A 23,893-nucleotide genomic window follows, 5' to 3' on the forward strand; every position below is an offset into this window, starting at 1 on the left:
CTTATTTCTTAGTGTTCAAGTACTTACATTTTTAAACAGCAGTCAATGTTAATTTATGAACTAAACCATACGTAAAATCGATCTTTCTCTATGTGGTATTGATGCATATTTAACTTTTCGCGGCTGTCAGAATCAACGCGCCTACGTCTACGGAGCTTACGCAGAAGTGATTCGCAATGCGGTAGAGCTCGCCAATAGTTTTGTTTTAGCTTCTGTAGTATAGAATTTGTTCGGTACGGTCGCGAAATCTTGAAATGATTGATACGTGCGGTAAAATAACTAAATTGAAACAAAACTCAACAGTAAAATAAGTAGAATATTTAGGGAGGAAATCAAAATTAATCAACTTGCCAACATCGGCTATCACATTTATTTTGGTGGCACTCTTTAAGTGATAATAAGCTGTTTTTTCTCTACGGTTGTTTCGCGTGGCGTTCACAATTTGCGCGATTTTCGTATCTTACGTAATTTAGATGTTTAGCTCTAAACGGTTTAACTGACTCGAGGTCGTTCCTTAAGCGGTGTTGGTACAGGTTAAACCTTTGCCGACTGTCAGATTCAACGCGTCTACGTCTACGGAGCTTACACAGAAGTGATACGCAATTCGGTAGAGCTTGTCAAACGCTTTTGAGCTTCTGTAGTAAAGAATTTGTTCGGTGCGGTCGTGAAATCTTGAAATGATTGACACGTTCTTTAAATTAACTAATTTGATCCAAGCTCAGTAGTAAATAGGTAGCTATCTAGGGAGGAAACCGAAATTAATCAACTTACCAACATAGGCTATCACATTTATTTTGGTGGCACTCTTTTCTCGCTTCGGTTGTCTCGCACGGCTTTCGGAATTCACGCGGTTTTCGTAACTTACATAATTTAGATATTTCGTTCAAATCGGATTTACTTCTTCAATCGGTTTACTACGCGGATGTATGTATCTACGCGCACACGTCACAGCATTTTTTCTATAACTATCTTGAAACAATACATACGGAATCCAGTGTTCAAGCGGCCAACATAGGCTAGTCCTTCTGCTGTATTGTCAAAGATAGAAGCAAAATTTATTCAAATGGGTCAAGTCTTGAAAACTAAGCTGTCACGCAGCTCCAGCTTGATACCCAAAAAAAATATATATATCACGCGTGATCTTGAGAGCGTATGAGAGCGGAAAAATATCATTTGCTTGATGATTTTGCCAACACTGGTGACAGTTCAATAACTTGTCAACAAACAGACCAAATCCGTTGTAACGTCACGTAGAATGTGTCTAGTCTACTTGATGCTAAGAACATAAGCTATAAAATTATGCTGCACCTTATCAAATCCCCAGAAAGTAAAAGAATATCTCATCAAACCCCCTCAGAATATTTTCCTTTATTCTATGTATGAAATTATTCGAATGTCACTCGAGTCTCATAGCAAAAGGTTTGGGTCGTCTGGTAAAGCAGTTCTATGCAATGCCATGAACTTTAATCGAAGTCTAACTAAACATTGACGTGAATGATAAATCGTGAACAATTGTTCTACGGGAAGTTAAGGGTCTCGAAACAGAAGTATATGCTATGGTCGTTCCATTGAATTGAATCCTTCATATTTTGAGTCTGAACTTTGTGTATATAGGGCGCTTGCATATGTCGTTCTCCACCATGTGTCGATTTTGTAGCGTCAGCATTTACATGAGGGTTTAGTAATGTGTAAAAGGTTATTTTGCAAATAAATTTCCATACTTTTAATGCAGAAATCCTTTTTATCAGTACCCTTGATACTGTTACTGCCACGTATTGTTGTATTTTGCATTCTTTGCGAATGTTTGAAGTATTGCTGCTGTCGTCGTTACTGCTTTTAAGTGGAGTATTAATGTATCGTCTGGATGAAATTTTACATTTTATGTTTTTATCTAGATCATTCGCTTCAGGGTTCGATGATTCGAGAAAGTTGCGTCCGTTGTCCAGATGTGCTGTTTATAATACTAGTGTGATTATGACATTAAGATGGGCTGCGGTTGATTAATTGTACTTTGTGATGTGTTTTAGTAGCTTTAAAAGCAACTTTAATTAATTTCAATGTTGTAATCTTAAACTGCACTTTAATAACTGATTATTATAAATCGTGAACCAATCCATTGAAAAATCTAAAATCAAAAAATCGATTTTCCTCAGCAGAGCACAATTTCCTTTTTGGCAGAAGTCAAACTTTTCTTAACGGTGTTCCCCTCAATTCGTTGGACTTTCCAATTGAATGTTTCCCCTCTCGCGCAGTCCTCCTCATCCTACGTGTTCTAATTAAATTGAATTATCCACGCCTTCTCATTTCCCAGCATTATTTACATCATCGATATTCAGCTGTTGGCACATGCACATATGTCTTCCAGGTTACCCCAACCCGCAAATAGCCATCATGCCTTGGAGGATCCTTTCTCTGTTGATTGCGCATGTCCTTATATCGGAGGCAGCTTCCACGCAGGATACACCAACACAAACACATCGAGCATCATCATCTTTGTCATCGACGGTGGCCTCGACCGGTAAAAGTAATGATTTGCCTGGAAAAAGCGTAGTCGTGAACTGGAAGCTGACCTGCCAACAACTCTGTGGGTAAGTTTGAACTATTGTTGCCGCTAGTGCTTTTCATTGGAATTTGTATGTGGCTGCTGGGTGAAATTTTGCATACTATATGTTGGAATCTAGAACAGTGTCTGCCCCAGGCATCGATGATTGGAACCGCCTGAAAATGACAAATTATGTCATGTGAAGAGTGTAATCTTAATGGGAAAAGTTGGGCAACCCGGAAGTGTTCGTTTAGATAGTGTGGTGTTTCTAATGTGTGTGATTATGACATTGAGATGGGCTGCGGTTGATTGATTGTGATTCGTGATTTGTCATCAGGGTTGGTCAATTTTTAACAGCTAGAATCAATTTGATTGACTCTAATGGTATTTTTAACAGATATTTTAATGGAATAATGGTGGGGCAATAAATTCAAATCATGGACAACATTATTTTACTTGAGAATTAATGAATTCGTTGGCAATGGTTTGTAGTCATTAGACAAAAAATATTCTTGAAGGATGAACAGATTTGTACATCATTGACAAATTTTTAAATAAAAATAATCGTTCTTGGCAAATGCGTTGTTTAAACTAGGTGTGGCCCAAAGGCTGATATTTCAAGCTGAACATTGCATTAGGTCCTAAGTAACATTGATCGATTCTCTTCGTCGACTTTCTCTTTCGTTAATAACTTGATCAGCGGCGCCAGTGGTGTAGTGGTAAGCGTGACTACCTCTCACCCCAGAAGGCCTGGGTTCAATCCCAGTCAGCGCCGCCGGGATGTTCTGAGGCATAACATCTCTGAACACACCTTCCTTCGGAAGAGAAAAGTAAGGCCGTTGGTCCCCGGCTCATGAGTTGATGGGTCGATAGGTAGGGTCCAGGTGTGGGAGCTGCCTCCCTGGCGTCGGTAGCATTGGTGCTCAGTACGGAAAACAAGATCGACGGAAAACAAATCAAAGAAAAAAAATAAATAACTTGAGCACAACATCGTTTCTTGTCATCAGAATCATTTATCGATCTGTGTGCAGAAAATTCCTGGGAATGTCTTGACATGGCCGTGGGGATACAAAGAGAAAGTCGACGAAGGGAATCTGTCAATGTTACTTAGGAACTGATGCAATGTTCAGCTTGATTTTTGTAAATTTAGAAGACTAACAGTTTAGTTTCAAAAGATTCAACAATTGATGTGCAATATGCCATCTGAAAATAAAAAACCTTTTAAAAGAATTCTGCAGAAGTCTCGCAGTGCACACTTTATTTTTGATCTACAGAAAATATTTTTGAATTTTGCTTGTAATGTTTACATGCGTATCAGAAACGGATTATTATAGATTTGTTTTGTTGGAAATATGTTTAATTCGATGTGATTGTTGGATAGAGCAAGATGTTATTTGACATAAACCATTCTCTCATTTGGTCACGATGCTGAAATTTCTTTAATAGCAAAAGGCTGATCTTGGATTTCTACGATCCTATTAGAACTGATGTTTGATATCTGCTATGTGTTTTTGAGCACTTCTACATCGATCAATTAAGAGCTTTCTTCTAAGGCTTTTCCTTTGTAACACTGATATCCTGTGGCAAGCGAAGCTGATAACATTTACAAATTGATAAAATCCTCAATCGATATGGAAAACGTCATCTCCAACATTTTGTGCTTTATGACCGATCTCTTTAGGTTTACGATCGCTTACGGTTTAGTAGAGGTTTCCTTTCTGTAGGTTGGTCCATACTAGCCCAAGTAACCAACAATTGCCCTTTTTGAAGTTCGGAAACCATCTACTAGCCATATATTAGCCTTATATTGCAAGTAGAACGATTAGGTCGATCTTGTTTTCTGTACTGAGTACCAATCCCAACAAACAATGCCTATTGAAGAAACGACTTCTTGACGATTTTATTCCATTTCATGCTTAATAATACTTGTACTATTTTTAATAATAACTTCTGTTCAGGCTTTGTTCACACAAATTTGGAGAATTTGTTCAACCACAACATCGAAATATTTGGTGTTGAGAATAAGGTATGTCGACGTCGAGAAGCTTTTTTTCGACTTACAAAAGTTGTAACAGAGCTTATTTGATAAAATTTTTGATTCTTCAGCATCTATTAGACTTTACTTCCTTAAACAGCGATAAAGGTTTATAAAGACGCTTGATTCTCATGTGAAATAATGTTTAATTAGACCCTACTATACATTTATTAAACGATTATTCAACTACAGGATAATTAATCCGAAAATAAGAACTGCACAGAGCAGGGTTGTACTCGTTAGTGATTGTTGTGTCATTTATTTCTGTCGAGGCACACATGTCGGTTTGCATGGGATTCGAACCATGACCTTCCGATCACCAGCCGCTTGCCTTGCCATCTGAGCTATCCTAGAATACATCATTAGGGCAGCTAAATAAGTAATAAAAGTTTGATTCTGAAAACCTATCAGCACTCCCAGTCGTAACTCTAGCTTATTCAAGATGTGAGAATGATTAATTCATTCATAGTTGTTTAACATGAGACCAACGTTACCTCTCCATCTCTCTAATTTCGATGGAAAGAATGCTATTATTTTCGATAGATCTATGAATTGGTTGTCGTGAGTTATACGATCTATGATTACGATTTAAATTAATTAGGCGTAGAAAATAAATAAAAAAAAAAGATTGAGGCTGGGATTGAACTCTCGACCTTCTACTTGGAAAGCGGAAACGGTAACCACTATGCTACCAATTTCGTTTTGTTGTTAGCCTGAAGCAGTGTTGTGACATAATGAATGAAAACGCCGTTTGTAAAGCATTTACAAAGCATGAAATTAAAACATGGACGCATAGTGGTATAAGAGCTATTCTGCTGACTGTATTCACCATTATTCTACAATATTGTTAAGCAATGCAATGGAGCTAGAAAACAATTATTAGACGTATAATAAAGCATGTTATTAAATCAATTTAAAACAGTCGAATTAAAGCGTCAATGTATGTAAAAATTACACTTATTCAGTTTGTTATTAGATCAAACTTCTGGTGTTGAATCAGGAAGACAGTCATCGTTTGTGTAACTTTTAATAAGTATATTAATCAAATCAGAGCAATCAGCGGAATAAAGCGCATAATCTATCTCAATGAGGTTTTCTGAGCACATAATTTGACAACCCGTTTTATTCAGCATTGTACAGTGTTATAAAGCATTTATTCAATCTATATGCTTATTTGTGACTCTAACTTGTTTGTTGGGATGCTACCGACTCCAGGCCAGAGAGGCAGCTCCCTCACGTGGACCCTACCTATCGACCCATAACTCATGGACCGGGGACCAACGGCTTTACTTCCCTTAGAGATTTTATGCCTTAGAAAATCCCGGCGGAGCCAACTGGGATTGAACCCAGACCTGCTGGGGTGAGAGGTAGTCACGCTTACCACTACACCACCGGTTCCACTTAAGTTGTTCGGGTTGATAAGGGCTTCCTTTTGGCATAATTAGTTTAGTTCCAGATCACGCCGTTCAGAAGGTACAACAACTAAATTTTACAGAAGCATCATAGTAAAAAAAAAATCCTGGACAAATTTGTTTGTTTCAACTTTGTTAACAACTCTTCCGAAAAAGTCAAAAAACCACAATTTACTGAGTATTAGATATTCTTAAATTTTGATCAAATCCGTGAAAAAAAATAATCTTCATTATTATTTGTTCAGTTAAATAGTATCTCGAGATGGGGGCATAGTGGTTAGCATCCATACCTCTCACGCCAAAGTCACGAGTACAAATCTCACCCCCGAACAAGCCACGAATGACCCAAGCGCGTTAAAGCGATAAAAAAAAGTAACTCGAGATAGCTATGCAGTTTATGAACATTCCTAGCACCGGGTGGTGTAGTCGTAAGCGTGATTGCCTCTCACCCTAGCAGGCCTGGGTTCAATCCCAGTCGGCGCCGCCGGGTTGTTCTGAGCATAACATCTCTGATCACGCCTTTCTTCGGAAGGGAAGTAAAGCTGTTGGTCCCCGGTTCATGAGTTGATGGATCGATAGGTAGGGTCCAGGTGTGGGAGCTGCCTCCCTGGCGTTCGTGGCATTGGTGCTCAGGAATTCAAGCAAGGAAAAAAAAATGAACATTCCTAACGGAATACCTATTTTATTTAATGATTTATTACGTAGGGCAAATGGATGTAATGTCAGCCTAAATGCCCCTAATTTGGGCCCATACATAAATTCAGCAATCAACTACATTTTTCAATAGCGACCAAAAATATCCATTGGTACCGTCTCAATGACGCGTTCATCTAGATAAAATTGATAAATAGCAGATTTTTAGTGATGGGCCTGATCTTAGATCCATAGGCCAACATTAGAGCCATTTCCCCTATTTAGTCAAAATAATGAAAAAAAAAACATAAACTAATGTGTACAATAAATTCAAAAGGGGTAAGAACGGGTAGCTCAATTTCAGCTCACATGCTCTTCAATGTTTACCAATAAGTATCCTGAAGATAACTGGGCCAAGTAACGCAAGGATTTGTCTACTCACGTAGAAAATAGCTGGAAATCTCATAAAAAATAACACTTTGCCCGGTTGACTCGATGTTGCTTCCTCTAGAAATCGTAAAATTATCTAGTTTGCCTTGAATTAGTCATTTTTGAATACAACATACATTATTAAATCTTATTCAATATTTATTTAGATCAGCATTTTCAGTAGATGCATATTTTTAAGTACGTTGGTAAAGTATGTCATAAAATGTTATTTAAATTGCAATATACAATATTAGCGTCAATCATCAAAATCATTAAAATATGTATATGCTTTGGTAACTGCACAAGAGCTACAGGAGACGAACCAGCCCAGGGCTGAAAGTCTCATAATAAAGATATAAAAAAACAAGAGCTACAATGGTAGCTTGGAGATCTCCGTTCTTATTAATAAATTATTAATTCTTGTCAATTGATCATTTTTAAACGCTCCAGAATCCGTTTACTTTTCTCCCATCACTCCACAATTTCACAACAACACCTAAACTTAATTTTTTACAAGCTTTAAAGCGTTTGGTTTTATATCAACAAAGGCGGTCTCCTATAGCTTCTTGCAGGCACGTGTATCTCTGAGCACCTAAGAATGATACGTCTTTTCAAATTAAAGGTCAAACACTTGCTTTCTTGCTATATTAGTATTATAATATACTATATTATTTAACATAAAATCTGATAATAACTCACTAAGAATATAAACAATCAAATCAAGGCTAACTCTTTGGGCTTTTGGCTTTGGGATGACTAGACAACATCGAGTCAACCGGGCAAAATGTTGTTTTTTATGTGATATTCAGCTATTTTCTACAAAGTTTAACAAAATAGCCTTGATTTACCCGGTCCAGTTATCTTCAGGTTACTTATTTCTAAGCATTGAAGAGCATGTTAGTTGATTTTGAGCTGCCCGTCATTGCCCCTTTTGGATCTATGGCACACAGAAGTTTATATGATTTAATCATTATTTTTACCAAATGTGTGACAAAATCATGAATTAAAAATAGGTATTGCGTAAGGAATGTTCATAAGACTGCCTAACTTTCTCGAGACATTGTTTGACTGAACATTATTTGCGCTTAAGAATTAAAAAAATAGATACACATATTTTTTTCGTGAATTTGATCGAAATTTACAAATATCTCAATTTTAGTAGGCTGCGAATTTTTTACGTTTTCGGAAGAGTTTAAAAAAAAAGTTGAAACAAACAACTTTTTCGACGATAGTTTTTTTTTTTGGTAGGATGCTTCTGTAAAAACTAGTTGTAGCTCCATCTGAACGGCGTGATCCGTGCGTAATCGAACATTTTGTCAGAGTGAAACTCAACTTTAGCTGGGTAAACGAGCAAACTGACGTTTGTCAGAAAACAACCGATCCAATCTTAATACACGATCCAGGTTTTTACATGAATAATAAACGAATTCGCTATAATTGTGTCAGCGCTCAGCTACCCGAATAACTTTGCCAAAGACACAAAACCTCCATTTTTGCAAAAAAAAAGTTTATTTTGCCCCAGTAGACGCCGTTTAATGTTCGTTTTTCAGCAATCCATTTTTGTGATATTGTTGTGAGATAATTTGTTCAGTATTCCTTTAAGTCGTATTAAATTGTAATTCAACAAAGTTTTCCCTAGCAAAGGATGCATTCCACCGCTCTAAATGTACAATTTTGTGAAAGTGGTGCAATATGCTACTTTTAACTATTCATCAAGCTCATCATAATCAGCATTTATTATAAGGTGATCCAAGAGACGTTTCTCAGTGGAACTGACAGCTAAAAATCTAGAGTGTGTGAGTGATCTGGTGTTAATGATGCTGAAAGCAGAAAGTCATATGAGAATAAACTGCCAGTTCTATTGTGATCGGCCAAAAGTTCATGGTAAACAAAAAAGCCAGCTGATCCCAACTGTCTCGGTGACAGTTTTTATGATTTTATTCGTAAAAATAATATTAATTGCCTATATTTAGGCGAAGACAACAAATCAAGAAGACTGGTAACTCTTTTATTTTCTCATACGAACGCTATGAGACAGGTACAATCGCGTCATCTGCCGCTCAAAGGTAAATGCTTCGAACGAATTTGAAAGCAAAGATTACATCCTCAGAAGAAGGGTTTGTGTATTTGCTCATTTTGCTATGTGTTGCTTCCACCTTCACTCCAGCGCAGCGCCATTGTATCTGTCGCTTGGATTCTGGCAAAGTTGCCAGTCTTCTTGATTTGTTGTCTTCGATTTAGGCGTATTTTTTTTTTTTACGCCAAATCGTATTCGGAGCTGGCAGCACCCTCTCAGATTTGAATGAAACTTTCTGGATGTGTGGACCTTGACTAAATGAGCCACTTTGCATATACTTAGCTTTTCCAAAATTTATCTAGACTAGCCTTTGAGAAGGGCCAAACTTTTCTTCAAAAAAAAATATTATGGAAAAATGACCACTCCTACAAATATGTGTTGTATGGATGACTTTTAGTAAATTGTCCAAATTATCGAAAAAAAAAATATTGAAAAAAATTCCATTAGAGACATACATTTAAAAAAAATCGATTTTCAAAATTTGAAGTCGATATAAAAAAATAGCCATGTTTGATTTGGATGAAATTTTGTCTCAAGATAGGTAATTATGTTTACTACCAACCGTCCATACATTGCGAGATGGGCACTTTTAAGGAAAAAAAAATTCTGGCAAAAACTTTTTCATTTCTGAAGTGATTTTTTTTTTAATTTGCCATATTCACACAAAACTAAACCAGTGAAGCTCAAAATCATCTCAGAATTCAATGAAGTTCAAAAAATATCATTTCCTTATTCTGTAGTTTACTACTGAGGCAAAATCTAATAATATGTGAGAGAAAAAAAAACAAGATTTTTCATATATCATTTATTTATATATTTTCAATGTGTTAAACCTATTTTCATACATGTTATTTTTTCCTTTTTCCAATCAAGTTAAATATTTTTGGTTCGTCTTCTGAATTAGAATACCTTTTTGCCTCTACTTTGTCACTAGTTAAAGGCACAAAACAGTGGAATTTCTGTGTGCCAGATATTTTCTTTGTGCTATTATACAGTTCTTCGAGTTTTTCTGACATTTCGATGTACTGTTCAGTGGATATGTACTCAAAACGTAGTTTTGTGATATTTTTATCTGTTTGTTCAACTGCCCAGTTATATGATTCTCGTGGAGTTGTTATGGTGTTTCCATAATCTCGAGCAAGACTAGCTCTCTTTGCCATTCGCATCACAGGGGCCTTTTCCATGAGACGTTGCAAAAAAATGCCATTCTGCTATGCTTTGACTGAAATCTACACAGATTAGCAAAGTTTATTTTTATTTTTGAATTGTGATGCTGCCCCATCTGACATAAAAGTAATTTTAGAAAAATCTATCGATTGTTTAATAAACTCTGTCATTTTTTAGATGAACAATTTAAGTTTAACTGTATCGTGAGTCATTACTTCTGATATTATAATGAAGCTAACATGTTCATGTTTATTGTTTTTCTTATAATAAAATTCAAATGGATGTATTGTTGCTTGAGAATTATTCCAGTGATATCCTTGAGCAGCGTTTTGGATAATGAATGATTGCGATTTTTAGAATTGGTTGGAAATGCTATCTAACATGAAGCTTTAGTGTGACAATTTATTAGCTAGAGAATGGTCTTAGAAGAGGGTAGGTAGATAGATAGTACGGCGTTTGACTTGCACTGCCGTACTCTAACGGAACTATCTACCTACCCTCTTCTAAGACCATTCTCTAGCGAATAAATTATCACACTAAAGCTTCATGTTAGATAGCATTTTAAACCAACCCCAATATTTGTTTCTGGATCTGCTGCTTCAGTGAAATGAATGTTCCAAGGAATGTTCATCAAAATATGTGAAATAAATTGTTATAAACAAGCATCATTTATTTTCCATTTTGCAACACGAAATGATATTTCTGAATACTAAAAACTGAATACACTGCATACATTTTGATGCGATGATGGCGTCAAAACTGTAGCCTATAAGATTTGACGTTTGTTGTGTGGTGTCGGTGCGTCATATGCTATACACACATGTACACAGGTGTATGCCACCAGGTGTACTTTTGTTACATGGTGTATACAGCTCTTAAGATGATTCCTTGTTGAGTCAACAAATGGCCACCTCGTAGGCTATACATACACTTCCACTTCGAATTTTCAATTACACACATGTCGGAAATTAATGCTCCATTTCATCTGAAATTGCTACTTTATGTATGCAGCAGTACAGCAAACGTGGAGTAACAGTTTCATTGTGGTACGTATTGTAGAAGCTGCTATTTGTGAATTTAAAGTTTCGAAGTGGTTACGAGAATAAAGCGCTGTCCAGACTGAGCAGTTATAACATGTTATAACGGTTGTCAAATAATTGCAACACAGAAACTACCATCAAGATAGCGCTATAACATGTTATAACTCTGTAGTCTGAACAAGGCATAAGGATCTCACAGCGAAACACCTTAAATGCTGTAATAATGGAGAAATAAAATTGAGCGCGCTTGGGAGCGTGGGTGTGTTGGAGTGCTTTGAAAAATGCATTATGAAGCTTGCTACAGCGCAGATTATATTACATCGATAGGGATGCTTTTCAAAGAACACTTTAGTTGTTAATCCTGATTTAAAAAAAAATGCAAAACACATTAAATCAGCAGGCCTGGGTTCAATCCCAGTCGGCGCCGCCGGGATGTTCTGAGGCACATCTCTGATCACGCCTTCCTTCGGAAGGGAAGTAAAGCCGTTGGTCCCCGGTTCATGAGTTGATGGGTCGATAGGTAGGGTCCAGGTGTGGGAGCTGCCTTCCTGGCGTCGGTAGCATTGGTGCTCAGCACGGAAAACAAGATCGATGGAAAACAAACCAAAGGGAAAAAAAAACACATTAAAGCCTATCTGAAAGCTATCTTTTCAAGCTATCTTTTGGTAACTTAAGGATTGTGAGCAGATGTGTCTGTCACACGTTTTGCTTAGTGTAAATGTGAAAAAGTATGTTTTTGTTATTTTTTTTATTACGAACTGTCATTTAAAACAATGCAGACACTATTTTTCACTATCCATTTGAAGTGAAATAAGCCGAGGAACATTTCTTCTCAAGCAACCAAGTTGATATACACATTATTTTTTGCTATATTTGTGCAAAACAGTATCAAGAAACGATATGATTTTTTATCGAAAAGTTCCGATATTGCTACCTTACACACTTTGAACAATTAATGTTAATTTAGGTGCTCTGAGACTGACAAATACGAGCATCAATTTTGAAATAAAATTGAGTCATAATAGACGCGAAATTCAGCTCAATCAAACTTACTTTTCGTTGAGTACCGAGCTTCTCAGTCTCAGAGCACTTAATTTTACATAACATGTTTGTTTACGTCTCATCCTTTATGTTAAAGATGGATTCCCACACTTGTAAGATTACGTATTTCTAAGTGCTTAAAATAACCATAAAAAGATCTGTAGTCATCAAAACTGCTCAAATAGTTCAATTTAAGATACTCTTAACTTGTAAAAATGACAAAAAAAATTTAAATAAAATTAGAAGATATTGAGAAATAAGCACACTCGGAGATGAACCAGCCTACGGCTAAAAATCTCCTAAATAAAGAAAAAAAAAAGAAAAAAAAGGAAGCATAAATCATCGGTAAGAGACGTGTGTGTGAGAAAATTTGCAAAAAAATTGGAACTCAGTACGGAAAACAAGATCGACGGAAAACAAATCAAAGAAAAAAAATCAACCGTAAGTTAAAATGCATTTCATATAACATTCCAGCTTATAATACATTGCAGTGCATCTGACATCATATAACACTTTTATATTGCATCTGATAGGTATTGTTCACCTGCACAACTTTCCCGAAGACCCAACCTTCTATCAAATTGGGATGTCATCTTAAGCAAGTAATTAGAGATCAAAGAGACATCATCCTTCTGTTTAGTTAACACGTTAAAAAATTCGACACATTAATTAATTTTAAGTAAGTTTTTACCTTATTGTTGGTAAAGCTTTTACCTATTTTTGAATTCCCCTTGTTTACTCCGAAAATAATTCATCCTATTCTACACATTTTTGGGTAACTTTGAACGGGTGTGTAAAAACTATAAACCAAATCTCGATGAACATTTTAAAAGGCTCGATCTCCTTTGATCGATTCGCTTCACTGACTTACTCTTGCGTTAATACATCCGCAGATGAACTAACACAAAAAATTACAGCTGCGCTCTTTTATAACCTCACTATCGACTATCTGCCTGATAGTCATAGCAAGTGCGAGAGCAAGCGAGCACTGCACTGAATGGTTGATTATGGTAAAAATATTTGATCAATTTTCAATAGTTTACTATTGATAAACAAATTTACACCAAACGAATCTTACATCAAATTTTAATCAAGTGGTGTAATAAGATTCGAAATCCATTCATAATTGGTCAAGTTATAAGCGTTCAAAACCTGACACTATTTCGTCACACTATTTTGTCGATTTGCACCCCAGTTTATTCCACAAAAACGTAGTTCATACTCGATACTCTCTAGTTTCGCCAGTTGTGAATCAGCCAAAGTTTTCATTATTCAGTATTTTACAGTATTATTATTCAGTATTTTACAAGAAAACTGCACGCGCTGAAGCTTAATGGCTTCGAAGATGACGGAAAGTAAGTGTATTTTTACAAGTATTGTAGGACTTTTATTAGTCATAAGTATTTACAGGAATATTCATTGCAAACAAGGAGCTGGTTAACCCATTAATGGAAGGAAAAGTTGGGATGAAAAGCTGTTGGATCATGTACAAAAAAAAATCTGGTAGTGTGTTGAATATCGCGGATGCGAAAAAAAAAGATTTCATTGCCAAGTTCAACAATTGGTGGAGCAGCCGACATTTGGAAATATTCGAAAAACTCTGTCCGTTGAAGGGAAAACTAATTTCTGAGACGCTGAACGTCTCGAGGACGCCAAGGATCGCCCCAAGAAAACGTTCTCATCAAAATACACCAAAATTCAACAACAAGATCAATGGTGTCCTTAATAAGTATGTATGACCACATTAGCCACTTCCGGGCATTTCCCGTATGCCACCGGGGAAATGACCTGAACCGAACTTGATTCAAAACCCACCATGAATAAAAGTTAGTTCAGAAAAGAGCCAATTTTAAGTAAAATGGAGCTAAAAGCCATGATTTTAAATTAGCTGTCCTGGAATGAAAAATAACATCCCCTCAAATATTTTTACATGAAAAAATTAATCAAAGCACGTAAAATTTGATAACATCATTGGCTTAAAAAAACTGGTTGCCCCAATTTGCAAATTATCCACCAGAATATCGTATGTTTTGAACACATAAACGCTCTTAACATGGTGCATTTGTGAGGTAGCGTGTTGAAGTATTGTAGAAAGTTGCTTGTTTTGGTAAATGAAAAAACACTTTCAAACATAGCATGCCAGGAAAAAATAAAAAAAAAAAAAAGTTATGGTTGAAAAAACGATTTGAAGGGACCTTCCTTAAAAAATACTTCATATCTCAATGAAACCGACGATTTAAACCATTGATGTTTTCAACAGAGTTTGTGGAAATGATAAGATCTGCAACTTTGTGGAACATTTTATTTTTCTAAACCGCATTGAAAAAAAGTTCGAAATTTTATTTTTTTGTCCCAAGGGATTTAAATTATGGACGATCCCTTCATCAGATGCGCCTTTTTTCAAACCTAAACTTGTCTGAAGACAGATTAAACTGCATCTTTATGCACTTTTTTAGTTTTTACCTGAAAAACACTCTCCTGGACCACTGTGCACCGGTGGGATTTGAACTCACAATTCCCATTCAGTACACGGGTGCATTGCCAATGGATCGGGTGAATGGGGTAATTTTGCCGAATCTTTTCTTGTGATGCAATTTGATTCCGTACACCCTGTATACAATGGTGGACCTATGGTCTACGGATGTATTTGGCTAATGACATTTCTGGATCAACAATAGAGAAGGGCACATCAGCATTTGTAAACAAACCGTTCCAAAGCCCATTCCTCACAAATCGAAGGCCACCCACACAAACCAACACCATCATCGTGTAGGTAGAAGTATCCCCACATTTTAAGTTTCGAATCTGTTTCCCTCCCTAGTCTTGTTGCGCAAGCGTTCTCTAATAAGGCCTGTACTCGAAAAAAAATGCACCAGACAAAAGTGTTCGCCAAAAATTTATTTTAAATCGGATTTTCTTGAAACTTTCAGGTAATGAATTAATACATATGGATTATGTTTCGGCATAATTTCTTTATTCAATTTCCTTTACATCGCTGAAAGCCCGCACCTTTCCCTTAAGACCCCTCATTACATTTTGTGCAATGGTGGAGCCGACCTTTTTGTTCACTTTCATCCATTCTTTCTTCAACTCCATCTCGTTCTTAAACAACTTGGACGATTTTCAAACTTTGGCCTTCATTATGGCCCAAAATCTTTCCAACGGACGAATCTCTGGTGAATTTGGGGGGTTGGCGGTTTTTGGTACAAAAACAACGTTATTGTCTCTGTACCAATCCAACGTCGATCGCGCGTAATAACATGATGCCAGGTCCGGCCAAAATAATGCCTCGCCTCCGTGGGACCGCAGGAAGGGCAACAGACGCTTCTGGAGGCACTCGGTGCGGTAAATTTCGCTGTTGATGGTACCCATTGTGATGTACGGTTTAGTCAGTTTACCGCATTGGCCTGCCAGAGCAAGTATTTTTTGGCGAATTTGTCCACTTTCTTCTTCCTTATGTCTTCCGGAACATCAAACCGTGATTTGGCAAAGTAGATCTCCAGCCCAGGTATCTGCTTTGCGTCTGCCTTGATGTAGGTTTCGTCATCCATAACCACACACATCGGTTTCGTTAACCACTCTCGATACAGCTTCCTTGCGCGGGATTTGGCCGCCGTGTTTTGTTGATCACGCCGGTTCGGTGCCTTCCGGACCTTGAATACACGAAACCCAGCTCGCTTCATGGTTTGTTGAACGAACCAGGCGGAACACTTTGCCTTCAGATCCGCGTCGCGAATCGAAAGGTTCGGATTACGCTTGAAATAATCCAACACCTTCCGGGCCTTCACAAGGTCAGCTGTTTTTGATTTTCTTCCACTTCCAGCCCGCCGCTCGGTCGTCTGGGACTCCTTAAACGATTTTCCACCCGAGACACTGTTGTATGGGTGATTCCCAGTTGTCTTCCGATCGAAACAAGTATCAGTCGACGTGAAAAAACACAGCTCGTTTGTGTTCTACATCATCACATGTTGGATTAGAGTTGTCCAATACAGTATGAATAGAGCGGAGAACGGCTGACCTCACCTTCGACCACCGGACCGTAATGATGATTATCATATACTTTTTTTTTAACTTTTAATTACACAGCAAAAAAATAATTTTAATATCACATCAAAGTGAATGCACTTGAATCGTGTCAAAAATATGGAGTAATATTACTTGCCAAAAAGGACAAAATTATCATTAATACAGTGCATGAACTGACATTACGCTGCTTTCACTGCATTTGTTTATTGTTGTGGCCATAAAAATTACATGAGATTTTCGACATGATTGAAGTGCATCCTCTTGGATGTAATATTAAAATTAATTTTTTGCTTTGTACGGTTAGCGACTTATAGTCAGATTTTTATTGTTTATAAGAAAGTTAGAAGATACTGAGAAGTAAGCACATATCATCGGTAAGAGACGTGTGCGTGAGAAAATTTGAGAAAAAATCTAAGGGCACCGGTAGGATTCCATAGGTCCACCGTTGTATAATTGGCAATGCACCCGTGTACTGAATGGAAATTGTGAGTTCGAATCCCACCGGTGCCCTTAGATTTTTTCGCAAATTTTCTCTCACACACACACGTCTCTTATGTGCTTACTTCTCGGTATCTTCTAACTTTCTTATAAACAATAAAAAATCTGCATTAAGTTGCTAACCGTAACTTAAATTGAAATAAAACAAAAATCAACTTTCATTTATTGGTTTTGGCCACCCAGGAACCACTGTGCATTAGGGTGTTTTTGGACCTGAAAACACTGAGTATTTTTTCCTAATGCAGGTTAAATACGAGGGATTTCTGTTACAAGTCGCAATTGAGATTAACGCCCCGAATTAAATCGCCTCAACCGGGCTTATTATTATTCTCAAACAAAAATCGAAATGGCTGATGAGATCAACTCAAAATCATGGTGGATTAATTAATTGGCTAAAGAGCTACTTTGACCAAAGCGCCTATTATCGTCCTATTGAACATCACATAAATTTTTTCATTTTGACGAAATCGAATCATTCATACGGTACTTTTATTCAAAAGCTACAAAACAAAGTCTATAAGAACGCATGATATGAATAGATATGAATATCTGCATAATTTTTACTCAAAACAAAAGAAGTTCTCTCAAAAGTAAATCAATTTTTCCTACCTTCATCCGCATGACAAAATAAATCCAAAAGTGTCTCAATATATTTGTACGAAATTGAAACTCGTTAAAATACATACAATTTCTGACTCTTTCGCAAATCAAACGGTACACTGGGAAACATAAGTATTAGTAGAAATATTCACTTCTGTTGTACAAACACGTTTAAAAAAAGAGAGTTAAAGCGTGGATTGTGCTTAGTTGGACGCAAATTATATGCAAACCCTGATCTGTGCTTAATAACAATTATTTTTTTTATTTCCTTGCTTCTAGAGAGGGGTACGGTGGACCCACTTGTGGGTTTACCTGCCTGCAGCAGCAGACCGCTACCGATAAATCCAATAGAATAAAATTAGACAGTAAAGCACACACTGCTATTTGTCCAACGCTTTGCGCGAATGGTTTAGGTAAATTAAAATATCTTTAATTCAATAAAAAAAAACTAATATTCGCTCCAACTCCATTCACAGGTGCAGGTCGATGCCACTGCAAACCATTGACACCACCGAACGTAGTTAACGACCACAACGGTGTTTGCAGTGCGTTCTGTGCAGCAGCCAACATCCAGTTAGATGGCTGTAGCCGCTGCAATGGAGAGCATCTCGCTGCTGCCGACAGCACGACCGGCATTCAAACCACGACCCCAAATTGGGATGACCTCTGTACCCTGTGGTGCAAAATGGGAGAAGGCGGGACATTATGCAATTGTGATTTGCCACCGTTTGTTTAGTGTTATGTTCTGATTGAAATTTTCTTTAGTGTATTTTTTTTTTCATTATTTATGCAATCTTGCTTTAATTAAGTGAGGTGAATAACTTAAAGTAAATTTGGAAACCAGGAGTAACAAATGCAGATCGAAACATATCGGAGGGAATTACATGCTAATTTCCTTGAATATTTGAAAGTATTGTTTGACTTCAGATTTTTTTTTGATTCAACATTAAAAGAACAGATATAATTATAAGCAGAACTATAAATCAAAGGGCTTCCAAACAAATATCACTTCCGAGGAATATCCGTCGTAGTTGTGTATATTAGTATAGATTTTCTCATTGGATGAACCTTATTGAAGTAGAACGCATTAGTTACAACAAAAAATCCCAGCATCTATTAATCTAATATATTTCTCTACCTTCCAAGTTAGGAAGATGGAGAAGCATGAACTCCATTCTGATAGAGTTATCTCTGTCAAACGTCAATTTTTTAGTATAAATTTTATGATGGAACTCTTCTTAAGTTTCCCTGTCTTGCGACAAAGATCCATCAATTGAGTTTAAACATCAAAGAAACAATAAACTATGCATGTGTACATACGTACATTCTTATAAATTTGAACAAGTAACATCAGTCACCATGTCATCTAGGTGAAACAATAATCCAGGACGTTTCAAATTTAGAAGAGTGAAAAAAAAAATGCTGTGAAAGACAATAAATACAGTAAGATCAAAATAACCAGAAGCTCATTAGGCAGTTCATCGATTAGAGAAAAGGTGGAAAAATGTAGCTCGCTTAGCAAATCAATGTTGTAATTCAATTTCCAAAACTTAAAATTGCTTGAATAAATTTAAATGCCAAACGACAGCATACGCAACCAAGACAAAGGAAGTATTTCGCGATAATTTCGATTGTTCTCATCAGACATTAAAAAAATAACATCTAAATGAATGAGCATTGATGTGCTATAGGATCATGCTAGTACTATATTGTTGCTGCAAAAAAAAACCTAATCTAATACTACTGTAACTGTTAATCTAAGAACCGGAATGTACACTATGAGCACAATGCTAAAAATGCAATGACATTGAGACAATAAACTGAAATGTGTAACCGTACTATCTAATGGAAAATTACTATTATATTATACGTTCTAAAAACTACTAACTATTCTAGATATGTTTTATTTGCCGATGACAGCCAAACATGAATTGTTTAGCTTGCTAATGTTACTTCAAATTCGTTTAAAAGTTCACCTTTGTTGTTTTTTTTCTCTTGATTTGTTTTCCGTCGATCTTGTTTTCCGTGCTGAGCACCAATGCTACCGACGCCAGGGAGGCCACCGACAAACCGACATAACACTTAATACTGACCTATGCCCGAAAATCGTAAATGGTCGATTTAAATGTGCAGTGATCCAAACTGTCAAAACAATAGGATTTTTTGATTTTTTGATCTAGATAAAAAATAATTTGTCCAGAATAGATCCGACACGAACCAATTCATAACTTTTGCATGCGGATTCATGGTTTACACACCAAAAAATTCTGAATTTTACTGGCGCTGTAAACATCCATGCATGCAAACATTTATACATGTAAACTTCCTTTTCACGTAAACTAGCAGCTTGCAAGAAATTTGCAAACAAAAGTGGACAGTTGCATACAATATATGGAATATTGCGTGACATGTCTCATAAATTTACACGATCTATAATCTAAACTTGTATGATATATGACGCTCGATTTATGTGCATCATAGTAACGGAAATTTACACTACTTTTGTTTAGCTGTGCAGCTAAATATTTCTCGCGAACACGGAGCTAGATGTCAGTAGTGTGCTTTGGTCAGAAATTTTATTGCTTTTGCTATGGTCATTCATGTCGGTTTGTCGGTGCCCTACCTATCGACCCATCAACTCATGAACCGGGGACCAACGGCTTTACTTCCCTTCCCTACACAGCAAAAAAAAAATGTAATATCGATCAATGTAATTCAAGCTGATGTATGAAATAATGATGTAATAGCAAAAAGCAGATACAATATTACATTAATGGATGTAATTTTGTTCGCAAAATCGATGTACATCGTACAATGTTATATTACACAACCGATGGATTGACCTGGTTGCAGTACAGCGTTTTTCTCGGCTTGCTGTTTTTCCAGATGGGGCTGATACGTTTCACCTAAAGAGCCTGAATTTATAAAGAGACGACATGTCAAAATTGGAACAACCGATTGTCTGTCAAAGTCATAGGAAAAGTCATTCCAATCGAGCAGAAGACCTGTCAAATGGATAAGGTGTCGCCTCTTTATAAATTCAGGCTCTTTAGTTTCACCAGTAGTGACATTATGATGTTAGTACTGGTCGATACACAATACACGAAAACATCATTATTGGGTGTACTAGCCATAAACCATCAATAATCAATATGGTTTATAGTATTATGTGTTATAACAACAAAGAAGCGTGATTGCCTCTCACCCCAGCAGTTCCAGTCGGTGCCGCCGGGATGTTCTGAGGCATAATATCTCTGATCACGCCTTCATTCGGACTGGTTGGATTTTGACTGTTAAAATTGGTTCGAAAATCATTACGACTTCGCCAGACGCCAGAGTTAATAATAGAAGAGTTACGCACACTAAAACCAAAATCTACCTATCGAACTGTCAAACCGTCTCCCTATCACAGTGTCCTTTGAGGGTTGCCAAAAGGGAATCTGTGTTTTTGCCCAAAAAAATCTTTTCATCTTAGTTTTGCATGCATAGATTTAAAAATTGGTGGTGATAAAATTACACTGAAGTGAAAATTATGTGTTGTTATTGAACACCTCAAGTTTAATTTTTAAAATGTTTGATCATATTTTAAAAATCTGTAATCTGTGAATACAGAATCTTGGATTTAAAAACTCTACAAAATCTGTAGAAATACAGATTTATCAGTAGTTTTGGTAACCCTGTATACGGTCCAGGCCAACAGACTTGTTGGTGTTAGTAAAATGTGCAAAGGTTTAGTGGTGTTCGTATTTCTTTGCAATGTTTATCTTTTTCACGAAGCACTGTTCGCAGTATGGAATGTTATGGTAGAGGTAGAGTGACGTCGTCACTTGAGTGCTCAGCAATGTTTACAATAGTTTTGCTTCTAACACAAGCCAACAGGCAGCTTGGCCTGGACCTTGTATAAACGTCATTGTACACCGAAAATAGTTTTCATGTAGCTTCCATTGGAAACGCAAATGAAATATAATTGGAATGGAATTCATCTGAATTTCACATAACATTTATGCGATCACGTTAATTTAATATGATTCATCATATGAATTTCATCGGCCTCATAATATTCATGTAGCCGTCGCTGGTGGTGTAGTGGTAAGCGTGACTGCTTTCTAACACCCCAATGGGTCTGGGTTCAATCACAGCAGAGGTCGGTGGGATTTTACTGAGGCATACAAATCTCTGGTCGTCACGTCTTCCTTCGGAAGGGAAGTAAAGCCGTTGGTCCCGGCCCATGTGTGTTGAATGGGTGCGATATCCTACGCAGGTGTGGTAGCTGCCTTCCTGCACATTCGATTGCCGTTAATGGATGTAATTGGCACTAGATTGCGGAACAGAGATCACCGTTAAATAAAGGAATGAAGAAGATAATATTCATGTGATTTTGTGGTGGTATTTTTAGCTATGTGATCATATGAAAGCTATATGAAATTCACATAGTTTTCATTCATTAGATATGTGATATTTTTTTTTGAGTGTACCTATCGGGCATGTACATTGAACAAAAACATCCGCAATACTTCGACTGATTATTGTATTGCTCGAGCCCTTTAACAATATGCTGTCGAATTACAGATGATTTCCTTATGGCTGAATTCGTCATCAACTGATGAGCATCCATATGACTGTCCTCCAAATAAAGGATGATATTTATTTGAAAATTGGCTGTAAAACATAATGGGCTCACAGAACAACAATTTAAGGATATGATGACTTGCTTATGCTTTAGATTAGATTATTAACTTCGATTGTTTACATTTTCATATTGAATAGCCATGAACAGCCAGTTGGTAAGTTGAAACTTACCAAGTTTCAGCTTAGTTGGTAAATGAAACTTCCTACACCAGGAAATAGGCAATTTACGGTTTCCACGCTTTACCAATGTTTGTACCACCTCTGCTAGCGATGGTTTTGCTTCCACCTCGTTTGTCTATTCAAAGCAGCAAATGACGTTCGATAGAATTATTTACATCATCGTTTTGAATGATTTGCGTTAAGGGGCTGAACCAATACCAAATGCATATCAATTTAAGATGACTATCATTCTGCAGAGAGCATTACGCATTCCATCTGAAGGCCCTATCCCTAAATACTTGAATCCCCCCCCCCCCCCCTTGTCAAGCAGGTTTTTTACACCAAATACATGGTGGTGAACACAATTTTAACCTACCCCACCCTCTCTTACGTTATCTACAGGAATGTAAGAGATACGATCCAACAAATCGAATAACGCAATTCGCAATACTTATTAAGCTTCCTTCGTAATGGTTTGTTATACACTTAGAAATTATTACCGACATCGTTCATTTTTACCAAACTTTCAACAGCTGAACGTTCGGTAGAACTTTGTCCTTCATTTCAAAAGCTGTTTGACTAAATTTTAATTTCAAAACACTGTCAGTCTTGTTTAAATAATCGAGTCTTGCCATGGTAAAATTTTCCTTGTTTTGAAGCGTTAAAATCAATGAATTGAAAACCCTGATTTTTACCGAACAGTTCTGCTTTTGAAAGTTCGGTAAAAATTACCGAAGTCGGTAATACTTTCTAAGCGTCAATCTCCCTGAAACTGTTGGAGTAAAATTCACACCACCACAATTGAATCGGTAGGATAAAGAAAATTATAGTGTTTATTTCCTCCAAGACTCCGGTTGTCATAACACTCCATCGGCCAGTTTCTGGTCAAATGATTCCCTGATGCTTCCTCCCATCCCAGTATTTATTTTTACAATCACGGTAGTAGTAGCAACAATCAATACGAAACTAACGATTTCAAATTGGCTCACTACTTGACTAGCCTATTGGTCCCAAGCAAATCGATTAACGCACCCCATTCTAGTCAAAGTTCTAGTACTACACAATGTTTGTTTTGATTCGCTATGAATGTTTGGGAGATAAAATGAGGGGTTAGTGGATTTTTCTAAGTTTCGGGGGTGAATCGATTAGCTTGGGACCGAAGATAGTACCAGAGCTGAGCCAAAAAGTTGATCTCGTTTCTTCGGGACCTTCTGGTCTTAGTTTTACCTCTATGGTAGTAGTATAGTCACCGACAAACCGATATGAATGAACATAGCAAAAACAATAAAATTTCTGACCAAAGCACACTACTGACATCTGGCTCCGTGTTCGCAGGAAATATTTAGCTAAGCCATGAACCCGCATGCAAAAGTTAAGAACTGGTTCGTGTCTGATCTATTATGGACAAATTATTTTTATCTAGATCAAAAAATCTTATGGTTTTGACAACTGTCCGAACTCGGATCACATTTAAATCGACAGTTTACGATTTTCGGGCATAAGTCAGAATTAAGTGTCATGTCGGTTTGTCGGTGGTATAGTTACAATAGATTCAGGGTAATCCTATAAAAACTGCTTACGTAATTATTGAATGTTTCTTTTAAC

General features: G+C 36.8%; 1 protein-coding gene across 1 annotated transcript; it reads left to right on the forward strand.

Annotated features, from left to right (window-relative positions):
- The first annotated feature begins 2,366 nt into the window (after nucleotides 1-2,366).
- Nucleotides 2,367-19,387, forward strand: LOC135699099 (uncharacterized). The gene is made up of 3 exons (XM_065219297.1): nucleotides 2,367-2,588; nucleotides 17,780-17,913; nucleotides 17,977-19,387. The coding sequence occupies exons 1-3, from the start codon at nucleotides 2,392-2,394 to the stop codon at nucleotides 18,234-18,236; spliced, it is 591 nt and encodes a 196-aa protein (XP_065075369.1). The 5' UTR covers nucleotides 2,367-2,391; the 3' UTR covers nucleotides 18,237-19,387.
- Nucleotides 19,388-23,893: the final 4,506 nt, after the last annotated feature.

The sequence above is a fragment of the Ochlerotatus camptorhynchus genome, unplaced genomic scaffold (genome assembly GCF_037179485.1).
Source record: "Ochlerotatus camptorhynchus isolate MF236.1 unplaced genomic scaffold, CSIRO-AGI_Acam_v1.1 ptg000009l, whole genome shotgun sequence".
NCBI classification, from domain to species: domain Eukaryota; kingdom Metazoa; phylum Arthropoda; class Insecta; order Diptera; family Culicidae; genus Ochlerotatus; species Ochlerotatus camptorhynchus.

What these genes read in the sequence shown, in the direction of transcription:
- LOC135699099 (XM_065219297.1), top strand. Translation starts at nt 2,392, where the DNA reads ATGCCTTGGAGGATCCTTTCTCTGTTGATTGCGCATGTCCTTATATCG. An exon ending in ACCTGCCAACAACTCTGTGG is followed by an intron (nt 2,589 to 17,779) that starts GTAAGTTTGAAC and finishes CCTTGCTTCTAG; the next exon opens with AGAGGGGTACGGTGGACCCA. An exon ending in GCTTTGCGCGAATGGTTTAG is followed by an intron (nt 17,914 to 17,976) that starts GTAAATTAAAAT and finishes CTCCATTCACAG; the next exon opens with GTGCAGGTCGATGCCACTGC.